The 24647-nt window shown below is 31.7% G+C and overlaps 2 protein-coding genes across 4 annotated transcripts in view; one reads left to right on the top strand and one right to left on the bottom strand.

Annotated features, from left to right (window-relative positions):
• LOC148278536 (voltage-dependent T-type calcium channel subunit alpha-1G-like) overlaps nt 1-6975 on the top strand; it is a 151181-nt gene extending 144206 nt beyond the window's left edge. For both annotated transcript variants that reach the window (XM_088231265.1, XM_088231266.1), the window contains 3 exons: nt 356-585; nt 2211-2384; nt 5272-6975. In XM_088231265.1, the coding sequence (XP_088087391.1) occupies nt 356-585; nt 2211-2384; nt 5272-6843 (1976 nt within the window). In that variant the 3' untranslated portion in view covers nt 6844-6975. The remainder of the gene's footprint in view (nt 1-355; nt 586-2210; nt 2385-5271) is intronic.
• A 3798-nt stretch (nt 6976-10773) lies between these two features.
• Nucleotides 10774-23327, bottom strand: LOC148278535 (luc7-like protein 3). Of its 2 annotated transcripts, XR_015823167.1 has the most exons (8): nt 23023-23327; nt 22590-22785; nt 19819-20068; nt 18715-18852; nt 14675-14884; nt 14243-14322; nt 14048-14171; nt 10774-11709 (listed from the first exon to the last, which is right to left on the bottom strand). XR_015823167.1 is itself a non-coding variant. In XM_088231267.1 (7 exons), exons 1-7 carry the CDS (start codon nt 23125-23127, stop codon nt 14101-14103), a joined length of 1050 nt encoding a protein of 349 aa, XP_088087393.1. In that variant the 5' UTR covers nt 23128-23321; the 3' UTR covers nt 13587-14100. The 2 variants fall into 2 exon arrangements, 1 of the variants encoding a protein (XP_088087393.1); XM_088231267.1 differs by lacking the exon at nt 10774-11709 and having other exon boundaries at nt 13587-14171; nt 23023-23321.
• Between the last annotated feature and the right edge of the window lie 1320 nt (nt 23328-24647).

Below are 24647 nucleotides of genomic sequence, written 5' to 3'. Positions count from 1 at the left end.
TGTAATGGTACATAGGCCACTACATCAATACATTGCAGAGTAACTCGATAATTATCATTACTCGATGACAAGTCCTGGTGCCAGTCCAGACAGTATGAAGTATTTTGTGAAGAAAAAAGAGTTTGATCTGAGGATCTCATGCAGGATACCCAGATGACCAAACATCACATGTACAATTGAATAAAACATTTGTGGTGCTTAAATGCTAAACAAGCTTAGATGCTTGCTTCGATTCCGGCAGAGATAACAAAGATTTAAAGGTGCTGCAATTGGGTCTTTTGCCTTATTGTTTTGCAAAGAAATAAAAATAAAACGGTTTTTTTTTTCCGTTACAAAAATATGTCTCAACTTCCAGGCCTCGGGGAACATGCTCACTTTGCAAATTTTGGAATGGCCTTCCTTACCCTGTTCCGAGTGGCCACCGGAGACAACTGGAATGGCATAATGAAAGACACACTTCGGGAGGAGTGTGACTCCACGGTAGACTGTGTCAGAAACTGCTGCGTCTCCACTGTCATAGCACCAATATTCTTTGTAATATTTGTTCTCATGGCGCAGTTTGTGCTAGTGAACGTTGTGGTAGCTGTAAGTATTTTATTTTCTTTTCTTAACTCATTGCTTGTATGATTGTTTACTTATGTACTAGAAAAACAAATTCTAACTGAATCCTACGTCTACAAATCAATGCCGGCTATAAGTGGATTTTCGGTTAGTTAGACTTTAGACCACAAGAAAAATAATAATAATGAGGAAGTTTACTAGTTTTCATTTATTTTTTTATTTCTTTATAGACTAAGCCATATTTTAACAATAGTACTTTTTTGTACCATCGCAATGATTTTTAAGTTTTATAATTTTGAAATGTCTCCGCCCATGATGTCACTAGTTGTCGGTGAGTTGTGCTGACATTTAAAAGTAGAACTCAGTTGCTATCAAAATACACAACTAAATTGAAAAAAGTAACTACCCAGAAACTGGAAATCTATCACAACACATAAAAACGCTATAGCTGATTGTTTATTATTCACATGTACTTGTGACGTTTTAAAGTAGTTCATTTTTATTAAAACTGTTTTTAATAATTTTTTCACACATTCTTGAGAAACTCATCACACAAGTAAATGCTCTAATTTTTACCGCATGTAAAAAAACTATTTTCATTTCCAATTTACCATAGCACTGAATTTTCTCATTGTAGTGAAGTAGCTAGAACAACTTCCCGGAGATGGCGCCGATGTATGGTGGCAAAAAAAAAATATGGGGGACACCAAGCAATATCGGCCCAAGCTACCTCTATCTTGTTCGAGCTATAGAACAGCTAGTACATAGGTCTTGTTCAAAATGAAAGTCTATGTAACTAATTCAGTAATCACATATTTTATTACTCAGCCTACCAAAGGGCATAAATAATATTTTTATTCTAGCATGATTGGGCGGATAGTACAATTCCCAACCAGCCATAAAAATTGCTTTAAAAAAATATTGAAATATAAGTACTTACTCAAAGTTAGCATTAATTAATATATATATCGTCGTTGCACATCAAATATGGGCCATGTGACTCGGAGCACATTCTGAGAAAATCGATTTAAAAAAAAACTAAACCGAAAATAACACTTCTGTGTATGGACGAAGTAGGAAAAATACAGTGTTTTTCAATAAAGTAATACATTTATTTAGAATATTAATTACTTTATGCCAAAAAGTCGCATTTTGGAGATTTTCTGAGAATGTGCTCCGAGTCACATTTGATGTGCAACGACGAATTATGTTCTACGACTAATGACTAGAAGAAATGTTCGCTTTAAGATGTGCTGGAGTGCAGTCACACACCTGTTTTAATTTTTTGTGGAGTAATTTAAGAATGGGTTATCAGATTTTTAGTTTACAAAAGTACTTATTTACATATATCATTATTGACAGGTTAAACATTTTGTGAATCATCCCTTGCTGGAAAGACATTTCACTGTGGTTTTAAATTTCTTGTATAGGAGAAGTCCTCCTATAAATTAAAAAATATAACTAAAACCTTAAAAGTAAAATACAGTAGGAATTAGAAATTAATTGCATGAAATTTCGTAGATGTTTGTTTACAACATTGTAGCACTGAAGTACTCTAACTAATGACATCTACATAAAGGGTAGTGTGATTTGTCAGTAACAAAATCAATAAAAGATATCTAAATCAAAATGGATCTTTGATATTTTAGGTCCTGATGAAACACTTAGAGGAGTCTCACAAGCAGATGGAGGATGAAATGGATATGGAAGTGGAACTGGAGAGAGAAATGGAGAAAGAACAAGAAGACCAGGAGGATCAAGCTTTGTGCATGGCTCTTGAATTAGAAGCAGCTAACAGCCGTCCAATAAGGCCACTAAAAAAGGTAAAATCATCTTTCACTTATAATTTCACTTTTGCTTTAAATGCTTTTTGCACTCAATAGCATCATTGAATTCAAAACATTTTGTAAATATTTTTCATGAAATTATGTACATAAATACAGTGGAATCCGCTTATTGTGATCACTATGGGAGCAGTAACTTTTGATAACAATAACCAGTTAACATTAAGCAAAGGATTAAAAAAAACAATTACACAACAATAAAAACCTGTATTCTTTATTTTTATTGATGGTTGTTTGTTCTCCGGAATTAATTAACTCCTGAATGTAATCTTCATACTCATGTTTGCTAAAATTTGATGCCCTATATTGGACACCACGACGAAGAATTCTCAAGACATTTTGCATCTCTGCATTAGTTGGTGGAGCTTCAACTTCTTCGTCCTCCATTTGCTCGTCACATTCATTAATTTTTGTTGATGTGGATCAGTGGCTTTCATACACACTTCTGTCAAGGTCATTGTAGGGTCATTGTAGGTAACATTCAATATCCTTGTTAATATCGACCCAATTTTCAAACTCAACTCTAGGCATATCACCTGAAGTTTCAAGTTGTATTTCACCTGAGTCAAGTTCTACAACAGTAGAAGCTTCATTGTAGATCATTGAAAATCCACCTTTTCGGAAGCAGTTTCCAACTATCGTCTTTGAGAAATGCTTCCACGATATTGCTAGCAAATGCAATGCGTCTAAAAGAGAAAAGATTTTTGAAATTGCATTTGCAACTGATTTATCTTGAATTCCATCAAGCTCAGCTATGAATTTTTCTTGAACATTCCTATGGTAATAGGCTTTTAATGTCCATATTATACCTTGGTTGCAAGGCCGGATTATCGAAGTAGTGTAAGAAGGTAAGAAAATTATTTTTATGTTTTTAAAAGACAATTTGTTGAAGTGTGCTGTGCAATTGTCTATTAATAAGACAATCTTTCGCCTTAATTCTCGATCCCACTTAATTAACCAATTGCTAAAAATTAAACCAGTCATCAAAGCATTAGCACTAGAAAAATATTCGACAGGCAATTTTAAGACAGATTTAAAGCACTGTGAGTTTTTACGTTTGCTAATGACTAAAAGATCTCGCTTCTCTCCTATCATATTAGCACAACAAAAAACGGTCACTCGTTCTTATGAAGTTTTAAATTCTTTGCTAGTTTTATTTTTGAACAAATAGGTATGCTCAGGCATCGCACGAAAATAAAGCCCAATTTCATCCGCATTATAAATATCTTGAGGTGAATATTCAGCAATCATTTTTGTCCACTTAGTTTTTATCCATTCACTAGCTGCTATGAAATCAGAACTTTTTTCTTCACCGTGAAGTTATTTATAAACAATATTCTTTTGTCTCTTCCATCTATTGAACCATCCATCAGTTACGGTGAAATATAGTTTGCCCATAGTTTTCAATACTTCTTCTGGTTTTCGACGCATAATAGGCCCATTAACTGGAGCATTCTTTTCACGAACATTGCTGAACCAAATTTTTAATGCCAACTCCACTTAATTGTCCTTCCAGATCGATATCTCTTTCTATCCATGTTTTGATTGGAAATTTGAGAAGTTTATATACTTCTCTAAGATTTTGCATAAAAGCGGTTGCGAAATTTTAAAGTTCACAGCTGCATTCCGTTGACTCATTTTTGGTGACTTATCAAAGTGCACTAAAATTTTCTTCTTTTCTTGAAGAGATAAATTGACACGTTTTTTCCTTTCGTCTGCCATGTTACAATATAAGGTCAACACTTCAAGTCAACAGATGACAAAACAAATTGGATCAATGCAACAGTACCTAAACACTATGTATGTCTTTTGTCTTCAATGGTAAAATGACAACTGCACACTGTCCATTCGAACCTCCCACAGCCGTATAATGTATTGTAGAAAGTACTAAGAATTTACTTTTTTTGTATCCATTTATAATTTATTATTATAACTGATAACAATAGCCGAAGTTTGATCACAATATGCGTATTATCTTTATATAGATGGTTTTGGGACTGACTGATTATGATAACAATAATCGATTGATAACCTTATCTGTCATTCTAATATCCGGATTCCACTGTATTATGTTTGTTCTAGGTCACTAGGTCAACGGTTTGTTCACATAATATACTCGCATCAGATGTGGTGATTAAATTATTTAAAATTAAGCTCCAATTATGCATAATTAAATAGATTTCTGGTTTCTGGGTAGATATTTTTCTCAACATTTAGTGTATTTTGACACCTAAGGGGTTCTACTTTTAAATGGCAGTACACCTCACAGATGACATCACGGGGCAGTAATTTCGAAACTTAAAAAATCATAGTGATGATAACACAATTTATTTTTTTTAATTTTTGCGTAATTTGATATCATCTACCTAGGCATTTTTGATTGTAGCATCACGTCTAATCACACCGAAAGTCTGCTAGCAAATGAAGAAAAGAAATAAAGAAGAAAGTAAAGAAACCCACAAATTAAAATGCCATTTACTACTAATCTATCTAATTACGTCTCATTAATTTTGAATTTTAATTGGATCTCTCTGATGTAATTTTTTTTATGTAAATTAGATACCTAGTTTTGTGATATTATTTATCACATTTATTATTGTTGCAATAAGTTTTCAACCAAGGATACGTCAAGTCCAAAGCATAATTTTTTTAAGTCAAAAGGATAATAAGTAATCATCACAAATAATTAATTATAAATTCTAAGTACTATGTTTTTATTTTATCAGCAAATCAAATTATTGATTTTTAATATGTACACAAAATGATCCGTTAAAAAGCATCCAACATAGATCTCACCAAACAAGTGAACACTGTGTAATGATATGTAGCACCATCACAAATGACAACCGTAGTATGTACACAACAGGTTCACTCACTGCCTGCTGACTTTGTGTATTCTGCACCGAGCGGGCGCAATTCCATCCAACTGTACGCGGGCAGCCCGCTAGCACCGCGCGCCGCCCTGCGCCGCCTGCAGTACCTCAACACCCGGCGCCAGACCTTGCACGCCCCCCGCCTATCCAGCGCTCTCATAGCACGCTCCCTAGACCACTCCAGGGGCTTGTTGTCTCGCGAGGCTTCTACGGAGTCCTACCAAGCCAGAAGGCGTCTCTCCAGAGAACCCTCCACTGAGTCCTATCAAATCAAGCGCCTTCTCACCAGAGATTCCTCCACAGAGTCGTACACCGTACGAAGACACCACCTCACCAGAGAATCTTCCACTGACAGCTACACCAATAGAAGACTAAGAAAGCGAATGGATTTAATAACCTCTGATACAGCTCAAGAAAAATCTACAACTAACGTCCTTTACGAAGAAGAACCTTGCTTTATCGACGAAGACGATGAAACTGCCGGAGAGAGAACGGCAGTGGTGCTTGAAAATGCAAATGTAGATAAGGAAACACATGCAAAACCTCATGTTCTAAGTGCGCGGAAAGATTCCGACGAAACAGATGGTCCTCTGAAACGAGATGGATCCTTATACAAGAAAAAATACAAGAGTAGTTTAACAAGCAGAGAGGAAACATGCCTCCTGAAACCTGATTTACACGAAGTGGAAAAGCAAAAACAGAGCCCATCAAGCTTTCTCAATGTTCCTAAAAATACCCGACCAGCACATAAGATGTATGGTAGTACTAAACATTTGTTCAAACAGGCCGCAGTAGATAATGACGGCTTAGAAGAGTCTAGTCTATTATTGCCGCCTAGTTGTGATATTAAAATAGAAAAATCACTTCCTTTCTTAAGAGTAGAAATACCCGCAGAATATAAACCTTCTGCAAATAAACAACATTCTCCTGCTGGACCGTCATCCTTAGTTATAGATGCCAATAAATCTAAATCACCAAGTGTACAAATAGAAATTCAGTCACTCTCTCCTACGGAGAAACAATTTGTAAATTCTGGTACAAATTTGAGTGATACAAATCTTAAAATACCAGCACATAATATAGTAACTGAAAATGATGTTAATGTTCCTATAATGACAGAAGAGGAAAGCATAAGAAAGGTTATAGCTGAAAGGCGAAAGATAGATCTCATGAAACCGGATTACGGTGCATTTGCAACTACTTCAGCATCTCATGGTACCACGCAAGTTCTTATAGAGAGTTGTCAGTCACCAACCGAAGGAGTTTCAAACCTTACCACTGCCCAACAGAGAATGAAGAATGATAGACATTTGAGTGCTGATAGAATGTCAGCAGCTAACTTCAGTACAAGCGGAGAATCGGGAGAATTTCTACTAGGACAGAGGAGTTCTGAGTCATACGAGGAAACTAGTGATGAGCAAGGACTCACTATCAATAGTGCATCAACCGCAGTTGTAGACAAAACTAATAGCATCAACGACGCTGATGATTTAGACTGTTTAATAGTTGTTTTTAGTGAAGATAAAGAAGGAAACGACAATGAAAAAGTAGGTAGAGACTGTTAAACTGTAAACCTAGCGTGACTAAACACGAAGTAATTGAAATATAATAGGTACCAAAACTATTAACATATTTTTAATAGAATCTTTAACTTTAATAGGAAAACAAATTTTAAAAATCAGTGCTATCATTAACAGGATACAGAAATATTTTATTCTTAGTGTGTTATTTATTAAACAATTGATCAAACATAACTAATATTTATAATTTTATTATTCATGGGTGATTGAAATGGTGATCTATCATAAGATGGTAATTTTCCTAATTATTTTAGAGAATTGATGTATCGAGTCGTGTTGCATATGGTCCAAAATTGTATTGAAAGTTGCGAGTTGTAATATTTAAACATTTTCAGAAACTATCATTGTGTTTAACACAGACTGTGATGATATATTAAATGATAAAACAAACCTTTAAAATGAGGGTGCTTAAAAACTACTTATTCGCTGAATGGAGAGATTTTTTTACATATTTATATTTGTGTTGTTACCTCTAATGTCCCAATTGTATTTATAACCATGGCACTTCTTGTGGTATACTACTTTTTTGTAGAATCGGTAGTTTTATCTTAATGTTACTTTCCATGAATGTATAGGTATACTTTTTTAAAGACACTTCGAAGTCGTACCGTCTTTTTACAAGTAAATTCAGTTCATAAATTGTATCTTTTTTAAAAGGTGCAAAGCACATACATACATATTTATAATATACACTTAATATTAAACTGATTTTGATTTCATATTCTAAAAGAAGACTCTTAATTTATTGCAACAGCTTAGGAAAAGTACAAAATGTTATTTTAAATCACAAACTAAATACCTTTTTAATTCATGAGCAATAGTAAAGTTAATTACTACCCTAAATAAATTATTATACAATGGTATATCATTTAGAACAAAAGATATTTTTATATCAACTATAGTAGCAAAACAAAATTTAGGATTGCGTTTAATTTATATTTTTGAAGAAATTATGCATCAAAAAAATATAATACTGTAATGCAAACATAATATTATATAATCTAATACCATTATGGTAACAATAATTTATAAGATAAATGTATCGGACTAAAAATATTGTATAAATTGGTGTCATAAAGCAATAAATTTACCCATGTTTGGAATTTAGCATTTAATTATTTTTTTTAAGTGATTTTTCTATATTAACTAAACCACAAATTTGCTAAGATTATGGGACAATAAAATAAGATCAATGATGATAGTAAAAAATCGAAATATGTATCCAATTTGTGTGAATTTACAAAATAAAAGCAATATCCACACTAAATTCCACATTCAATTCCATTGATTTATTTTTTAATGCAGAATCTAATTTAATTTTATAAAAACCTATTCTTGCCTTAAAATGAGTCTTAAAAAATGTACTTTTACATAAATAATTTTTTAATAAAAAATATATTAAACTAGAATAATATATTGTCTAATGTTTCTTGAAGTCAATTAAAAATGTAATATGTACTCAATTGTGTCACCTCGTAATATGTATTGTACCCTCGAAAAATCATGTAGATTAAATTTGTATCAAAATTACTAGTCGTGTTATGGATTTGTTATACAGAACCTTCCTTTTGTTTTCAAATTATTTTATTCAATGGTTTTTAAACTTTAAACCTGAGTAAGGAAACCACTGCAATAAACAAAATATAAATTGATGTTGAATACATAAATAAATATATTATAATACAAATAACAAAGCTATGTTCCTTGAAACCGCATACTGTTCGAGAAAAAATATTTTTTATTATGTTTTAATGTTTATATCATTCTTGATTATATTATTTATAAGATCTCTTTAAATCCACATAAGATTATGTTGTTTGAAAATGAGATGTTTTTTTGTTTTAGAATGATGCACAAAGTTTTTTTATAAAATGTAGAACCAATTCTTTCCAAATTCAAAAGGCGCTAATATATTTTTTAGGTAACTAACTGGCAATTAAATTCAGATATTCGTTTAAATTAATAGTTAAAAAGTTGATAATTTATATTGTTCACAATAATCATTAGACAATTTTATGCATATTAATATGTATTAAAAATAAAATTGAGCTTCTTGAATGTAAGTAGACACAGAAGAAAGACAAAATATTTCTTACAATGAGGATTTAAACATTATTTAGTGAGAAATTTGTGTCACTATTCAAAATGTCAAACTGTAGTTTGCAAACATAATTTTGTTACTAAACAAACTACATTGGTCCGAAAATAAATATTAAATATATATTACGTATTTCCGCTAAGTATTAAACACCTAAAAGTGTACATATTTGTAATATTATTTAGATTATAATAGAACCAAATAAATGTTACTTTTAGTGTCCACATTATGCAAAGGCATATCAGGCGACAATTTTGAAATAACAGCTAATGGTCACACCCGGAGTCTATCTTCTGTAAAATTTATAGAATATGGCCAAAATCCTTTTATATTTTGTATGTAACAAAAAAAAATATTGGGAAACAAATGTTTCTTCGACAATCTTAAATTATAAAGCCTTTCAGTATATTTTAGCATTTTCTTGAACTTAGTAGAAAAGTGCGTAAGTTTTGAACTTCAACATTATTTTTGAAAATTTATATAAACTACTAAAAACGCAAAATACTTAGAGTAGAATAAACAAAATATTATTTAATACCTCAAAATGTATATTTATTGTTATTTTAATATGACATGTGTTAATCGACACATTTTTAAGTCTAAAATATTTAATTGCCAACGGGAATTTAGGTATTTAGTTCTTGCAGTTTTGATAAGCCTTTTGTAATTAGTTCAGAAAAAAGTTACTGGAGACAAAATTAGAAATATTATTAATGTACTTAAGGTAATGAAGTACATTTATTAAATAGCTGTGAAAAATAGCATTAAAAAAAATTGTTAAATGTTTTCAAGAAGCGAACAAAAAAAATTGTTTCACTATAAAAAATACATGTTTGAATAGGTTTTTTCAGATGAATACAATATGCCAAAATTCTTCACTAGTATCTGAAAGTTTAACTTATATCCCGCAAGTTCTAATTTATGTAACTCCATAGTATAAATACATAGTAAAATATGTTTGTACATCTAATTACATAATTAGTTTAAATATATTTTTGAAGGTCTACAAAAATCTTTTATTATAACTGTGATATTCATACTATATTGCTTGTGGAACCTTAAGATAAATAAATACCTTGTAATATGCTTTTATTCTCTCCAGTGCCATGGTAATGAAAGAATTCAATAATAAATTGTATAAATGTACAAACATAATTTAGGTAAAACTCTTCAAAACAGATTTTTATTAAAGTCTGTAGACTGTTACATAATGTTTCTAGTCATTACCGATGAGACAAAAGGAGTAATACAACATTAGTACTTAAAGTACTATTCTGTCTCCAGTCAGGAATGAACTTGGATGAGAAAATTCCACCCTGTTGTGTAGATACGCAATTAAAATATTATTTTGTTTTCGTAGAAAACATTTATTGTTACACATTAATATTGGCGTCCTCGCAGAAGTGATTGTTGATGGTGAATTAAAAATATGTATTTAAATTCAATGTATGTAAAAAAAAGTAGCTGCTAAGATGATAAGACTTGTATGATTTACAGTAAAAATGTCAATAACTAGTTGTAAATTTCAAAAGTTTATCTTGTAAAATGTTCCCAACCTGTGCCTTCCCACTGTTTTATATGGTTTCCTATATTTGCTCTACTTTACCTGTCTTTTTACTTTTGTTCTACTCGCCAACATTGGTATCTATTTTATTCTTGTCTAGTATGTTTTCTTACTTGCTGAATGTTATAGTTCTTTTCATTATTTCTGCAAGTGTAAGTCCTAAATACAGCCAGTATAGACAATGTCTATCAATGGATAATGTTAAGTTTTCGAGTGTTAGATTGGTTGATGATAATACAATAAAACAAACATAGAATATTATTTGGGTTTATTTATTTACAATTTTTAATTCAACTACATTTATTTTTCCCTACAATATGTTGAAACATTTTTTTTATCTTGGGAGACTCGGGCTTTTTATTACAGAAGTGAATTTGGGTCAAAATGTATAAAATGTCAAGTTATCGGGTTGGAACAATAGCTCTTACAAATATTTTACTACAGAATTCAGATTTATTAATGTTTACAAACAACAAATAATCATATTATGTAAAGCAATTATGTACTATTAAATGAAATCGATGATTTTATTAAGGCCGTTTTGCTTACATTATAATAAAACAAGAGATAAAAAAATTATATAAATACCTTTAAAATGGAGTTTGTTAAACACAGAATTTATCCATCCAATAGTGCTTCAAACACAGGCATTTGTAGAATAACACTTTTGATTTAATCGAGAGTATCTCGTACCAAGTAGAGTTCCAAAAATTGGATTACTAGTAGAATAATAAAATAAAAGAAATAAATTTAGTCACTAACAAACAAAGCCAAAGCAATAATTAAAAAAGAAGTATTCCATTATTGGCTCTCTACTCGAACAGTACAAAATGCTACATTCAAAACATCACACAAACTGAAGAATAATCATTTATGAATAAAACATTTCTTTCGGAGGTTCATATGACTAACCCGGGTTGTGTGAATTTACCAATGTAACAATTTGATAATCAGCAAAATATTTTGACTTAAAATTACACACGAACAATATCATTTTTGAAAAGGTGTCACCTCGAATCGCTCAGTTGACGGAAGGGAAAACAGCGGCATGGCGGAACTACTTGAAGAAGACCAGACAGGAGATGGTAGGTATACCTCTTATTCTGCCGGAGACTGGAAACTGCCAAGAGTGTGTGAGCAGGAACTTGCGTGACCACTAATGAAGCATGGCTCACCTGGGATTTGTCAACTGCAAAGGTCCATTAAACAGCATGATACACATTGGCCAAATTACATTAACAGCCAGAGAGAGAACATATGCAACCAAATACTTCTGGTTAGCAGTCGCATAAAATCCAATTATCGTGTTCACAATAAAGGATTGTAGCTCAGTGTGCAGATCTATCATTCATTAATTGTGCTGTTAAATTGACAGTTTGTATTCGGAATGCGAAAATATATTATATTCTTATATCACAAGTAAAACATAAAGGCAGATTCTGTACACGACTACAATCCGTCTCCAGTGTTCAGGAATGGTTTTAACAAATAAATACCTCGAGATTGTGTCAAAAGAGAGACGGGATGTAGCGCAGCGGGAGTGTAGTGATCGTATATCTTGCAGAGGCAAGCCGTTTGTGTACAACAGGAACGGATGGATATGACCACGCAATATATGGACGCTTAGTTATACCTTCGAGACCATCAAAAGCATGTTGAGTTAAACAAGTCATTAAATTGCCAGATTTCCTTCTCTGTGAGTGCATTCAGATGCCTTCTGATGCTGCAGAACTATTACCACACTTACACACTTACATTACAACACAGTACGTTTAATTTGAATGTGTAAAGTGATTTCAAATCCGAAGCAAGTTTAAGTGACATTTTTGTAAGAATTCTGAGGATCTGAAGACATCTTAAATGGTAATTAATCAACAGGATAAAAATTAGTTGACAGCAGCAACATGGAGTAAACTGCGAACCAAAAACTTTAGTCTAAATTCTCTCATACAATAATAAATACCTCGTGGCGGGATATTGGATCAAGAGAATGTGTCCTATCACGATGGCAAGCCTTACATTGCCAATCCATCTCATACTGTTGCGCTAGTCAAACATGGAACATTAGCTTCAGTCAAACTGGAAAACATGTCAAATCCCCAACCATGTCACAAATGTACAAATATTACTAGGCTTTGTGTTAACTTTGGACAGCATGGGTTATTTATAGATACTACGGGCAGTTCTATATCCTGGATCCAAACAATACGAACTATTAATGATGATCCTTTAAAAAATGTAACAAATGGCATTTTAATCTATTTTTCTTGGTTTAATTGTTAATGATTAATGTTTTAAATGTTCAAATGTTATGGATAAGTAGGCACTTTTATATAATAATAAAATGCTCCAATTAAAGCGTATTTATTATTTGTGATCCAAAATTAAGATTCTTCAAATTGTATACTATTAAAAAATTTTACTTATTGAAGTATAAAATGATTTTCCACTTTCTGATTTCCACTGAATACGTAAGTATATGGTATTTATAGTTCTCAGAGTGAACCACTCGAGTGTTGGAAGATACTACAATGACTTGAGAAGAGCAGCTCTCCAATTCCCCTATTGTAAGGGATTCAACCAAACAAATACAATGTACAACCAAGTTGATAACTTAAGAAATAAAAAAAAGAACATTACGTGTTTGAATTATGTAGGTAGAATATTATAATAATAGATATTAAAATACTACTTATACAAAGGAGCAAAGGAAAAAGGTCCACAGCTATTTAAAATAAAAAACTTATATTATTTTGTTAAGATAAGATGTCTCAGCGTCAAATTTGGGTATTTGATTATTAAGAAATAAAGTGAAAAAGTGAATTTAAAATAAAAATTAGCTAAAATTTTTTACATATGCATTTCCGTCGTAATACTGACATTTATTCAAGCAGGATAATGAAACCTATGGAAATATTAGTTACCGGATATACTTCGGTCCTTTTTCCTTTCCAGTATCAATATACATATTATTCATTTTCAAGTGTACGTCTTTTAGGAATATTTCACTAACCTGCACTCACAAATCCTAAGAAGAAAAAACATGTTAAAAATACAATTGCATTGTTTTATTTCTTGAGAAATTTTAGTTTTAAATTGAAGGCTGTTAATGGGTCAAAAATAAATTTGGTGTTCTTTTGATTAACCCAAATATTTCAATTTTAGGGCCATTTTCAATGAGTTGTAAAAAACTCACTATCAGAAAATTTGGCAATTGGACACCAGCCACGGGACCACAACCTTATTAATTAACATCACCTTTATGTATAAAAATATAAACAAATTGACAATCTAAGAAATTCAAAATGACATTAAGTAAATAAATAAAAATGTTTAAAATGAAATAATTTTTTACAGCATTGATTTTATGGATTTTTTTATAGTAAATCATGCACTTTAAGTGAGGCAGTTTAAAAAAAAAAGAGGAGTAATTATAGGATAATGCAATAACTGACGGTACCGAGTGATTGCGTATCCAGGGAAAACATATCTGCGGAGGTAGATATTGGGAAAGTATAGAGGCTTACCTGAACGGGCCGTAATATTGTGTGATACCTCAGAGGAAGGAGAGTCCCCAGAACTAGCGGCCTCGGGAACGGCTGCGGCGGCGTCGGTTGTCACGATCTCGGTCGCGGTCGCGGCTTCCTAGTCCTAGTCGACAGATATTTAGGTTAGTGAAAGCAATCAGTCTTAAGGCCAAAGCTCCTAATAACCAACCTTACCTCTATCTCGGTCACTTCTAGATCTTCTGTCTTTATTATCATCGCCATGCCGGCTGGAACGCTTGTCATCTCTGTTGGATCTATAAAAAATATACAAAATGTAAACAAAGATTTCTTCACACATATGTTTCTCTCTTTGAAAGGCTCAAAAAATCTTGACAGCTCATTCATCGTAAAATATTTAAAAAATAGAAAAATATGATAGTATTATTTATCGATCTTAACAATAAGATTTAAGATTTACTGTAGGACCAATACTAACCAAAGAGGAGCAAAAGAGTAATGCAATTAATTCTGATTTAAATAATAAATAAATATCAGATAAGTTCATTCTGAAAACCACCAAAACAGCAAATACAAAAAAGTATAAAATGTAAAACCAATTTCAAAATGATGACATTAGTCTAATAATGTAAATAATACCATCTATACCTGTGTCCCCGGCTACTTCTTTCCCTATCTCTGTCACTCCTGGGTGGACGTCTATCTTTCTCGCTGTTCCCACTGCCAAGTCCCCCTCGCCTCTCCCTATCTCGTTCCTTTTCTCTGTCGTACTCTTCCTTGCGTTTACGTTCCTTCTCTTCGCGTTGCTTTTCCCGTTCTTTTGTTATATCGTCAAATGCTTCCTTCAAACGAGAATACCTATTCAAAGAAAAGGGGGGATTTAACACATTACTTAAATAATACACTTACAACTCTTAGTAGATTAAGGTTAAGTTATTTTAAGTATTCAAGAGAAATTTCATCAAATTATGTTCAGGGCAATAGCCTCTCGATCTCTAATTAATGTTTTGATGTTGATTAATAATTTATTAACATCAATAAACATACAGGTACTGGCTAAGTTAACTGGATGTTTTTAAAGACAAATTTGTATTGTAAATATTTTTTAGACAGCTATAATACTGTTGTGAACATGTTTTTTTATTTATTTAGAAGATACTATAGTAAAACCCCCGTTTTACGTTTTTCAAAGGAGCAAGAAAAAAAGAGTAAAACTGAGGAAAACGCTAAAGTGAGGAAATGAAAAATGTATGGAAAAATAGGAATTCCATAAAAATAAAATCGATTTGCTACACTATAGTGTAAATATACTTCCAGAAAAATTGCTAAAACGGCGATAAGTGGAAATTGTCAATATTTTTTTACCTATTTTCAATGATTTCACTAAAAATATTTTCATATTTTTTCAAACAATATTATGTAATCTGTTTTTTTATTTGATTTAAAAACATCACGTTAAAATTATTTTTTGTTTAAATAAAAAAAAAAACAAAATAGAATTTTGAATTTGCATAAAATAACCTAAAATAATTTCTCGCCTAATAAATTTAAATATGAATAACTCCCTTGGGAGGAAATTTAGCCAGTCTGAAAGCATTTGGACATACTCAAACATTGTTGAATTAACTATCTGGTTTCAGCTCCTTTACTTCACAAAAGTCAACAGATGGAAGAGTTGAGGAAATGTGGATGTTTAAACATGGGCAGAAGGGTGAATGTTACACAGTGTGTAAAGTGGTCACTTAAACCAGTCAATGACGGGTCATAAGCCCTATAAATGCATAGACTTCCATATTCCCTTCTCAATAATGTTTTCCCTCTCTGTTGCAATAAATTTAAATATGAATAACTCCCTAGGGAGGAAATCCAGCCAGTCTGCAAGCATTTGGACATACTCAATTTTTATGATATTAAAACTTTGTTTCTAAACGTTTGTCAACTGCGTATCATGATTTTTACAAGTCAATATTACGTTTTTGTTCAAATGAAAACTAAGACTAACCCTAAAGGAAGACACTTAAACAAAAAGGTCAATTACACTGCACCTGCTTTGAATTTACGTTAAGACAATAATTTGTCCTTTATTAGTTGTTTATCTGTTTTTATTCTTCATTCGCATGACACATGCGGTGGTGCGCAGGCCGCGGCATAATTATTACGACAATTTTTTTTGGCTTTTTTGACACATCAAATAAATGGCGAAAATTTTTAAACGTAAAACTGGGGTGATGAAAAATGTAAAAAACGTTAATTGGGGGGAATATTCGTATGAGAATGTATGCAGAAAAATGGGTCCTGAACATTTCGGTGTAAAAAGCAGGAAAATGTAAAATTGAGAAACGTAAAAACAAGGTTTTACTGTATATATTTTGTCTAACATAAATGAAATAAATACGTAACACAGAAAACATTTGTAATATTTTTTTTACAATACTACAGTAGCGGGCATCGAAATGTTTTCAGTCATTTAAAATAGTAATAGCAGAAATAAGAGAGTCCTAAAAATCATTTACTGTTATTTTTATAGGTACCTGTATTTATTTATTGAGTCTTATCTTTATAAATAATTTAGTTTCATCGTATGAGTTAACACATTTGACATTTAAAAAAGAAAAAATATGTCAAAAGTGTTGAAATGTAAAGAAATTGGGCGTATTATAGAAACATGTTATTCTCACTTTGATGTGGCAAAAACATAGTTCTAGAGCTACAGGACGTTTGATTGGACGTAGTAAAACTACAGTATTAAATTGTGTAAAAAAATAATATAAAGGAGCTGCATGTCTAGAACGAAGAAAAAAGTTCAGGATAAAAGAAAAAAAGAGAACTTTAGCTGATGGTCGATTGCTGAAGCGATTATGCCTCCAGAATTGATTCAAAGGTGCAGGGGACGTAAGAACTTAGTTTATTTAAGCTGGTAGTGCTCCAGTTAGCGTTTATACCATACGTCGTAGACTCCAGGAATGTGGCTTTTGGGCAAGGAGACCTGCGAAACACCACTTCTGACAAGAAAGTGCGTACGAACCGCTTAAAATTAGGAAAAAATATGAAAATTTTAATGAAATATATAGGCAATATTATTTATTTTATTTTATTTGGAATCTTGAAATACGGCACACATAAACATATTCTTATGTGTGCTCTAATAATAACAATGTACATATATTGAATTTATACTTTATTTTTATTTATTTGTTTCATTTTCTCAAATGACAGAAACTTTTATTTCTTTAGTTAGGTGGATTAAGCACTAAGTGTCTAGAGCCAACAGTGAAACACCCTGCCGGACAAATGATCTGAGGCTACTTCTCTCTTTATGGAGTGGGACATTTGGCATACATCAATAGAAATACAAATGCCAAAGTCTATTTTTAAAATTTGGAAGACTTTTTATTCCCGTCAATTGAATTGCATTGTTCACATATTTCCGAGTGCATTTTTTTTAGATGACTGCACCGTACCACTGCGTATAAACTGTAAGTAATATTGTTTTTCTCATAATATGGCTCGCAATTTATATTATGTAAAAAAATATTTACATCCTCTTCAAATGAATCAAGGGATTTCTAAAAATTAATGGGTTTTCACTAAATTGGCCCAAAAAGAGTCCCATTTGAAGTCAATCGAGAACCTGTGACACGTAATAGTGAAATAAAGTCATCAAAGCATTTTTGTCAAATTAAAGCTTAAAACAAACCATTGAAAAAAATGATATAATTATTTTATTAATAACTATCTCAATATTGAATCAATTCTACGCCACAGAGCATTAAAGAGGTGATAAAAAATAAAGAAGGGCGAAAAAAATATTACTAATTGATATTTCTCAAATAAATTTGCTAAAATGAGTTTTTTTTAATTTGAATTAAATTATCTGATGAAAAACTAAAAAAAAAAATATCGATTTTCTTCGCAAAAAATACATTTCTATTAAAAATATCCGAGAAAAATTTTTTTTAGTGCAGGAACTTGTTTTTATTTTTTTGTTCACCCGATGAGAAACCTATAATTTTATAATACAAAATAAAAAAATTTATATATATGAGAAAAAATATCACATATTACAAACCATTTTTTAGAGGCAAAAACATTTCAATGCTCACAACTGTACGATATAATATCATACTATTGATACTGGGAGAATCTCAGAGTAATAATGTGTGCGCTTCTGCTAATAGAGACGGAATATAGCCTTATTGTATTTTTTATTTGTGCTAACTCAATTCCGCTGGCGGCCATCTTGACAGCAAACATATTACAGATGGTTTTGTTATTTCGCTTGGCTCTCTCTACTTATAAATAAAGGGCAAATTTCCTTCTTGAAACAATAAATCAGCAATGGCACATTGCAGTATTGCATTAATAATAGTGTCAAAGGTGTCGAAAGAAGTCATTTTTCGCGGGTAGAAATTTAAAGATATTTTCCTTCAAATTTACATTTTAAGTCAATATTTGGCATTTTATTCTCCCAGCATCGGTGCTTTGTTACAATAAAAATTTTGAACGCGGCAACGCACACATTATTACTCTGAGGGAGAAATGTAATACATATTTACATTTAATACAACATACTAAAATGTTTAGATATTAAACAGTGCAATATATTTGTGTAGCGTTTCCTGGTACAAAATAACAAATTTATATGCAAAAAGTATATTCTGAATTACAAATGGGGAATAGTTACTTACCCAACATGTTGCTTCCCCATAAGGTGATCATCGATCCTCTGCTGAGCATCACCAACGATGAGGAATGCCCCACACACTGCACAGACCTCCATTTGCTTCTCTTGTGCTTGAGCTAACTCCACGGTTGCTGACCAATGGCTGAAAATTCAATGTATTTCGAGTATTATATCCATTGTAGAAAACCAGTATGTCTAAGCATGAACACACTATATTGGCGTAGTCAATTATGGTTTTTAGAAGTACTATGCTACGATGAGCTACAGCCAATGTTTTTTCATACTTTTAGCAATTAGATAAAAAATATTATCACTTTTGACTTCAACCGTAGTTGATTAAAGCAATTGCCTTTGAATGATCCATTTTGCCAATTTTAAATCTCTCATTTTTGTATATGTTTTTTTTAAATTTATTTATTCATTATTTTTTTTTCACATTATAGACTAACATAAATAATAAAAATAATGTGACCTCACTGGGGTATTGATTACAAAGCACAGGAAAATGCGGATTTCTTGGCACAATATTGGAAAGGTTAAGAATCCATCATTAAAACAAATGCATTGATTTATTTATTTCCGCAACAATTTAAAATCATTACTTATCAAAAATTACCAACACAATAACAGTATTTAGAATTTGTACTTATTCTATTAATATTTTTTTGTGCCTGTAAACTCCGATCACTCTGTATCCAGGCCGATGGAGAATACAGTTCTGTGTGTGAAATAGAACCAGAACCCGGGAAAACTGTTTTTAACTCGGTGGCTGGTCTCAGGTTAGAGTCCTGAAGAAGGAAATCGAGTGGAGATAAGTCCGCCTTGTGAAATGGTTAGCGCATTTGCCTACCATTCTTGAGATCCTGGGTTCAAATCCCGAAAAAGTGGACGTGAAGTATTGATTTGAAAGGTTTTTTAAACTGCTTGTTCCTGGACTGGCACCTGCACCGTAAGACTGATCAACTTACCTTCATGTAACAGATGATGGAAATACGCTGCATTTGGTTTACCAATGCAGTGCCCTATGCACCACTGAGTGTGGAAAGGTTAATGATGATGATTAAATCCCATTATTGACTTATATAATCTTTTATAAATTAGTTTATACCTGTTCTCATATTGTTTCTGCAGCTGCTCTCTTTCCTCCTTGAGCTGGTCGCACAGCTTCATGAATCCTTGAGCCTTCTCCACGTCCCCGTTGATCCCGGCCTGCTCTGCCTCCCCCTCCAGGGCTGACACCCTCTCCGTCAGGGCTTGCACTTGCTGCTGGTTCCTCTCTGTCTGGGCGGCCGTCAGGGCTGGCATCTCTAGCTTTGTGTTCATGAGCTCTATCCTCTGTTTGCCCTTCTGGATCTTACCTGAAAAGTAAAACAGATAAATTTTAATAAACTTTTAAGAAAATATTTGTTGCAACAGAGAAAAAACATCGTACACAAATCGAAACCCCAGAAGTCGTAAATCTAGATTCGGCTGCTTGTTGTTATGAATGCGGTTTAACCACATTTTTTTCTTAAGAGAACACTCCAGTATCTTTATGATTTTTTTTAGGAAGATTAACCAAATTCTTCAGTATTCTTTCAAATCGATTGAGTAAAATATTGAGAAAAATACTCCAGTAATTATGATGCTACAGTATTCTTCTTATACTTTAACAGACCAATGAGCAAATACCATAAAAAAAAATACTGGCCATTATAATGTTCAAATACATTAAGATACGATCATTAATAAATATTAAAAAGTTTGTTTTTGTTCTGCAAAATGCCTGATTTAGACATACCACAGTATACTTCTGGGGGGGAGGAAAAATTTCAAGATCTGTACATTATTTGAGGCTGAAACTAGCATTATTGACAAAATCAAGAAAGGAGTTCTGCGTTGATTTGTAGAGCAAATGGACAGCGAAAGAACGCCTATAAAGATTTACAATGGTAATTTTGATGGATGCAGAAAACAAGAAAGACCGGGAAAGACATTGCATGACGAAATCCAATAAATGCTCGAAGATGGACATGTCAAAAATCGGAATAATCAGCGCGCATGCATAAGATATTTGAATGTATTTATATACGGTCCCATGAACCTTTTACAAAATTATAATAACAGTCATGAAAAAATTAACAACAAAAAATAACTTTTGTTTTTAAAAAAAACATCTTTCATCAGAAATTAGCAGTAAAAAATTAATATTACATCTGTAAAAAATACAAATATTAACCTATATAATAAAAAGGTACTTAAATTATACAAAATAACAGTTATGGATGAAAGAAAAAAGAAAATTACTTCAGTTGAAATAGAAAGTCAAGTTTTTAGACAAAAAAAAACCATTGTGAAAAGAAAAAAAACTTAAGTTTGGAAAAAAACCTTTAAACAATAACAAAATAAAAGATAAGGTAAATAAGTAAAAAATTCTCGGAAAGAAATCTACTTTTTCCTTACTACTGTTTGCAGTTTGATTTCCCAAGAACGTACTCTTGCAACCTGGGGTACTCATCAGTACTATTAGTACTATTAATGTGATTGCAATTTAATGTAGAGGATGCGAGGTCTGTATGCAAAGAAAGAGTGATATGGCGTTCTATCCTCTTTGCCTATCCCTACCTTTGTTTTTGTTTATGACCTTTTGGTTGATAACAAACAAACGACAAAAGGAAATACTGTTTTTTGCAACAAAACGAGCCAAAACCCCCAATTAGCACAGCGGCGAATCACAGAGCAGAAGTAAAAATACAAATAAACAATCAATATTTATAATTATTTTTAAGTATGTCTTAGTAGGTTAAATAATTTGGTTGAATTTAACCCGTATATTGATACTAAAGAGTTTAAGCTTTTTTAATTAACATAGACATATTTAACTGCAGTAAACTCATATTTAAAACAAGAATTAAAAAACTATTGTACGAAAAAAAATATGTTTCTTTAAAAAAAATATATATTTTTTTATATTATAAATTTAAGATGTTTCTATTCACTCCTATTAAACACACACTCACCCTGTCCATAAACCCACCCTCACACTCATATACACTCAAACACATATTCACATACCTACTAAAACCACACTCCACTCACTTACACACGCATCCTCACACAAAAAACTCACACACATGCACTTCTATGAATTAACATCTAACTGAACTGGATTTTTATAATTGTATTTATGTGGAAAACTGATTTGGCTTTATTTTATGTTTTTTTGTAATGTTGTGTATATGTTTTTGTATTGCTGTTGTTTATCTGAATTAAACAAAATAAAATAAATAAATAACAAAAGTAACAGGAAAGAAAACTGGAAGAATTTATGAAACATGGATGTTTGAACTCAGGCAGTATGGTGAATGTTGCAGTGTGTAGTCTTCACTTAAGCCAAGCACGACTTCTTTAAATAAATATTATATTTGATTACAAGCCTTCAAAATGGAATGTCTAGTACACGAAATTGAGCATTTTCAACACCTCCTTCTGTTCCTGTTTAATCGAGGGAATAAAGCTGCCAAAGTTGCTTACGATATTTGCGTAGTGTACGGTGAATATGTTATGAATTATTTACTAATCTATTGTAATACCTTTTGCGTGTCCTCTTATTCTCTTCATTTGAAAAAAAAACTGACACAATTTATGTTAACACCCATTGCATAGTTTATATTTTTTTTTTATCTTTTTAATATAAACCTTGTACATCATAAAGGAGGTTAACAATAATAGATCTCCCAATTACAAAAATCACAGAATAGAATTCCCAGGTTTTAAAAAGCAACATTTAATAGACCCTGGAACATCCTACGTGAAGCAAGCCATTTACACTGCAAGGGCAGCCGAAAAAGGTTGAATACATAGAAGAAAGACAAATGATAAAATCAGGCAAGTACTTACGTTCTACTTCACTTATCATGTTCTGACAGAATCTCAAAAATTCATCTTGAAAAAATGTTTTTTTGTAACCGGGTTCTGCTTTTTCAAAAAGATCTTTCACTTCATCGTCGTGAATACGAGGACAACTCCCTAAGTCAGCCCTTGTGTTCACGAATAAATCGTGAGGGCAAAATTTAACCATGTAGTATTTGCAGTACTGAAAAGAAAATTAATTATTACAAATAAAAAGACATTATAAATATGAATCTGGAAAACAGTATACACATAGAAACATAGAAATTTGTGTTTTGTGGATTTCTGTAAGCATCTAAAAATGTTTCTCGCGCTATCGGTTTAATCGATATGTATTATTACAATAATAAACGCAGTGTTATTCAAATTATAGTGCGAAAGATGCAAGACATAATTTACAAAACCAACACACTTGACTTACCTGGGGATCTTCCCAATTCAACTTCTGGGTTTTTTCGTTTGGATTGGTGTTCCTATTTCTCCCCATCAATTCGTCGAGTAACTGTGCTGCAGCCAGCACAGCCATTGCGTTAAATATTCAGAACGTTTAGAACTTTAAACTAAAATATAAATTAATCCTAAGGGCCGCGTCTAGGCAAAGTTTATTCGTACAAAATCAGAAACACGCGAAACTAAAAAAAATATTTCCTCTTTTTCCCATTAGTGAACAAATGCGAACATGTAAGTCCATAGATGACAGTCACCACAGTGCCACAGACTATAATCTATAATCAAAACTTGATGGTGTTATAATATATTATTTCTAATGGTAAGATCGGTGTTGTCTACATCAAGGACAACTATAATAATATATGAACTTTAACCGGTGATTCGTTTTTTGTTATCTCGTTCTCTAGAAAAAATAAAGTCATGCAGAAGTTTACGGATTCCACAATTACAAACTTAAGAAAAAACTGACCAAAAAACAAAGAATATTTTTTTTTTTTTTTTCGTGACATGATTTATTAATGTTTTATTTTATTTTAATATGCATTATTTAACACAGTAGATAAAATTTTTCATCATTCGCCAAAATATTTCCATATTGGGGAAATCAATATTGTATTAAAGAAAGGTAGCAGCACTATAAATCGCACACAGACATGCCTGGAGCCCTCGAAAATGATGACATAACTCATACCCAAACGCTCAGTCATGCCCGACGTGTATTGAGTCGTTTTTTAACCTGCAGTCAGGCATGACCCTTGACGTTTTGTCACGAAAGTGTGTAAAAATAATAAATAAATAAATAATTATAAATATTGTAAAAATAATAAAAATAATAAAAAATAAAAAAAAATATTGTAAAAAGGATTGTGTAACTTTTCATTAACAAATATTAGTCAATGAACAAGCTTAAAAAAAATGATATTCAAATAGAAAAAATATTTTTTGTAAACGTCAAACTGCCCCAGTGGCGCAATTGCAAAGTAACTTTTAATTACAGGGATTCACAAATAGAAATACTTTTTTGAAATGTGATAAACGTGCGTGAGTTGATATTATTTTTGCGTTTCCCAAAATCCAGTGAAAACAAATTAATCTGATTGGGATCCACCAAAAATGAATGTTAATTGTTAAGGTTAATAGGTAATTTTTGTTAGCATGTGCATGATCGTTGAACGTAGCCCCTATATAAAAAATAAATTTAGTAACTGTATGCCCGTTTTCGTGTCACCGTTTTTCAAAGTATTTTATTACATAGGTATACGTGTCTGTGTATAAATATGTCAATGGTCCCTCCCAGTCATTTATTATGGCACATGATTTTTTTTTCAATCTTTTACATAATTAGAAAAGTTAAAAAATATATATTATACTATGTGCGTATTAAATTTGTATTTCTACCCAGCATGATTGTACAAAAAAAAAACTTTATTTTCTTTTTCTAATTTAAGTGAGTAATTTTCTAAATTTACACAAACTGATTATTTAATTACGAAACTTCTGTGTTTTAATTTTGCACCACAACAGGCCAGGAGGCCCAGTAATTAATAAATTACACAAAGACTACAAATTACAAACTTTACACTTATAAAAAATCGA

The sequence above is a fragment of the Micrasema longulum genome, unplaced genomic scaffold (genome assembly GCF_059751315.1).
Source record: "Micrasema longulum isolate JH-2025_06_02 unplaced genomic scaffold, ASM5975131v1 h1tg000864l, whole genome shotgun sequence".
In the NCBI taxonomy this organism is placed as follows: Eukaryota; Metazoa; Arthropoda; class Insecta; order Trichoptera; family Brachycentridae; genus Micrasema; species Micrasema longulum.
The sequence above is the reverse complement of the archived record's forward strand: the minus strand, read 5'-3'. Positions and strand labels throughout refer to the sequence as shown.

Bases quoted from the DNA above. Each gene is read 5' to 3' on its own strand.
- LOC148278535 (XM_088231267.1), bottom strand. From the start codon at position 23,127: ATGGCTGTGCTGGCTGCAGCACAGTTACTCGACGAATTGATGGGGAGA. The intron at 22,786-23,022 runs GTAAGTCAAGTG...TTTTCTTTTCAG, and splicing joins TGAATTGGGAAGATCCCCAG to TACTGCAAATACTACATGGT. The intron at 14,323-14,674 runs GTATAGATGGTA...TATTTTTTATAG, and splicing joins AGAAGTAGCCGGGGACACAG to ATCCAACAGAGATGACAAGC.